Source organism: Octopus bimaculoides, chromosome 6 (assembly GCF_046866305.1).
Source record: "Octopus bimaculoides isolate indiv1 chromosome 6, ASM4686630v1, whole genome shotgun sequence".
Lineage (NCBI taxonomy): Eukaryota > Metazoa > Mollusca > Cephalopoda > Octopoda > Octopodidae > Octopus > Octopus bimaculoides.
Genome location: NC_142933.1, coordinates 18,184,663 through 18,187,162, shown reverse-complemented (window position 1 = coordinate 18,187,162; position 2,500 = coordinate 18,184,663). Strand labels below are relative to the sequence as shown.

General features: G+C 41.0%; 1 protein-coding gene across 1 annotated transcript in view; it reads left to right on the top strand.

The window, feature by feature from the left end:
- LOC106878915 (short transient receptor potential channel 7) overlaps nt 1-2,500 on the top strand; it is a 40,227-nt gene that overhangs the window by 14,228 nt on the left and 23,499 nt on the right. Inside the window, exon 3 of the mRNA XM_089353514.1 lies at nt 2,129-2,473. Coding sequence (XP_089209640.1) covers nt 2,129-2,473 — 345 coding nt within the window. The remainder of the gene's footprint in view (nt 1-2,128; nt 2,474-2,500) is intronic.

Here is a 2,500-nt window from a genome sequence, read left to right as displayed (position 1 = left end):
TGTCTGTAATTCAAAGGGTCAGCCTTGTCACACTGTGTCACGCTGAATATCCCCGAGAACTACGTTAAGCGTACACGTGTCTGTGGAGTGCTCAGCCACTAGCACGTTAATTTCACGAGCAGGCTGTTCCGTTGATCGGATCAACTGGAACCCTCGACGTCGTAAGCGACGGAGTGCCAATGAATGTGTGAGAAGACATAAAGGTGTTGATGTGATTTATTGTAGTTTACCCCTGGGTCAGATCTATAATCGAAGGCATTTTTGCCGTGATCTTCTTAACATTTCTTTAGTCAGTGTATCGATTACTTTGAGCAATTTGTTCTTTAGAACGTGATTGGGAGCTATCTGTTTGACAACAGTACAGAGTGACGTAGGAGTGGCTGTGTGGTAAGTAGCTAGCTTACCAACCACATGGTCCCGGGTTCAGTCCCACTGCGCGGCATCTTGGGCAAGTGTCTTCTACTATAGCCTCGGGCCGACCAAAGCCTTGTGAGTGGATTTGGTAGACGGAAACTGAAAGAAGCCCGTCGTATATATGTATATATATATATATGTATGTGTGTGTGTATGTTTGTATGTGTGTGTTTGTCCCCCCAACATCGCTTGACAACCGATGCTGGTGTGTTTATGTCCCCGTAACTTAGCGGTTCGGCAAAAGAGATCGATAGAATAAGTACTAGGCTTCTAAAGAATAAGTCCTGGGGTCGATTTGCTCGACTAAAAGGCGGTGCTCCAGCATGGCCACAGTCAAAAGACTGAAACAAGTAAAAGAGAGTAAAGAGTAAAGAGTGGTTTTATGTGTAGAATGGTGATACATATAAAGTGACTATTAAAATTAATTTTCGAGTCAAAAGGTTACAAGTGAGTGGTTCACACGTCCAATCTTTTAATTTTTTTATCGCATTAAATGAATGAGAGAAATCTCGGACAGAAAGTTGCTCTAGTGTACGTAACTTCATCCACATGATGGACACCATCCAACTCTGAAAACCAATATGCTATGTATGCATCAATAGAACGTTGTTAACTTTAGATAATCATTAGTATGACCAAACCATACGTTTTTTCAAACAAACAAATCTGACGTGATAGTAGGAATGAATTTTTATAAATCTGTCTGAAGTGCAATTCATTCCGAGTAGGAAAAAATCCCTTAAGAAAATCGAAAAATCAAATGGATTTCAAAACTTCATACTATTTCATGTGCAAAGAAACTTCGTGGAATTTGATTGAAGAGTAAATAAGTCGTGTTATCTTTGAAATTCAACTTAGTTGCGTTGACATTGAAATGATATCAATTTAAAAGCAAGTAAAATGTATAGAGGTGTGTTATACTAGCATATAGTATCTACTTAGTCCTTAGTGGAATTGATTCGCATGAGTGAGTGAGTGATAGCCATGTGATGAACATAAGGAGTAATAAGTGTTCAGATCGTTGTCCTAGGAGCTTCATCGACTTGCTCTCAAACACGTGATATGTGAAACATGCGAGAGACGCTAGAATCCAGACATATTAGAAATAGTTGCTAAATCTTCCTCGAACCTCCACCGTACTGCTGTTATAGTTCTGCAGGATGACTTATCTAACTCATTTATAGTATTGTTAAAGGCAGTGAGTGGAGGCACGTGGCCTAGTGGTTAGGGTGTCAGCACCACGATCGTAAGATTGTGGTTTCGATTCCTGGACCGGGCGACGTGTTGTGTTCTTGAGCAAAACACTTCATTTCACGTTGCTCCAGTCCACTCAGCTGGCAAAAATGAGTAACTCTGCGATGGACTGGCGTCCCGTCCAGCTGGGAACACATACGCCATTGAAACCGGGAAACCGGGTCCTTGAGCCTGGATAGGCTCTAAAAGGGCGTATTTATTATTTTATTTTAAAGGCAGTGAGCTGACAGAGTCATTAGCATGTCAGAGAAAATACTTAGCGACATCTCACCCGTCTTTAAGCTCTGAGTTCAATTCCACCAAGATCGACTTTGCCATTCGTCCTTTCTGAATCGATAAAATAAGCATCAGTTAAACACTGAGATCGATGAAATTGACTTGACAATATCCTTCTCTAAAATTTTCAGGTCTTGTGCCTATAGTAGAAAGGGTTTATAATGTTGTATTTGTTTCTTTTTAGCCGGAGGAAACCAAAGAATCAAGCAAAGACAAATCAGAAACGGTACGAAGGATACTCCGCGAAGCTCTGATAATTGCAGCTACACAAAACAATTTCCTGATCGTCAAGAAGCTGATGCTGCGTGGCATCTTGTTGGATATGCCACATGAATACTTCTGCATGTGTAAAACATGCAGTGTGGCCAGGTCAGAAGATTTCATGAGATTTACAAATGGTAGACTTGATGCTTTTCGCGCCATTGCTAGTCCGGCTTATCTTGTTTTGACGGAGAAGGATCCTATTGTGGCTGCATTTCACCTTAGTGAAAGATTCCGGAAAATGGCAGAGATTGAAACAGAATACAAGGTAGAGTACAGTCGAATTGTTTTACGC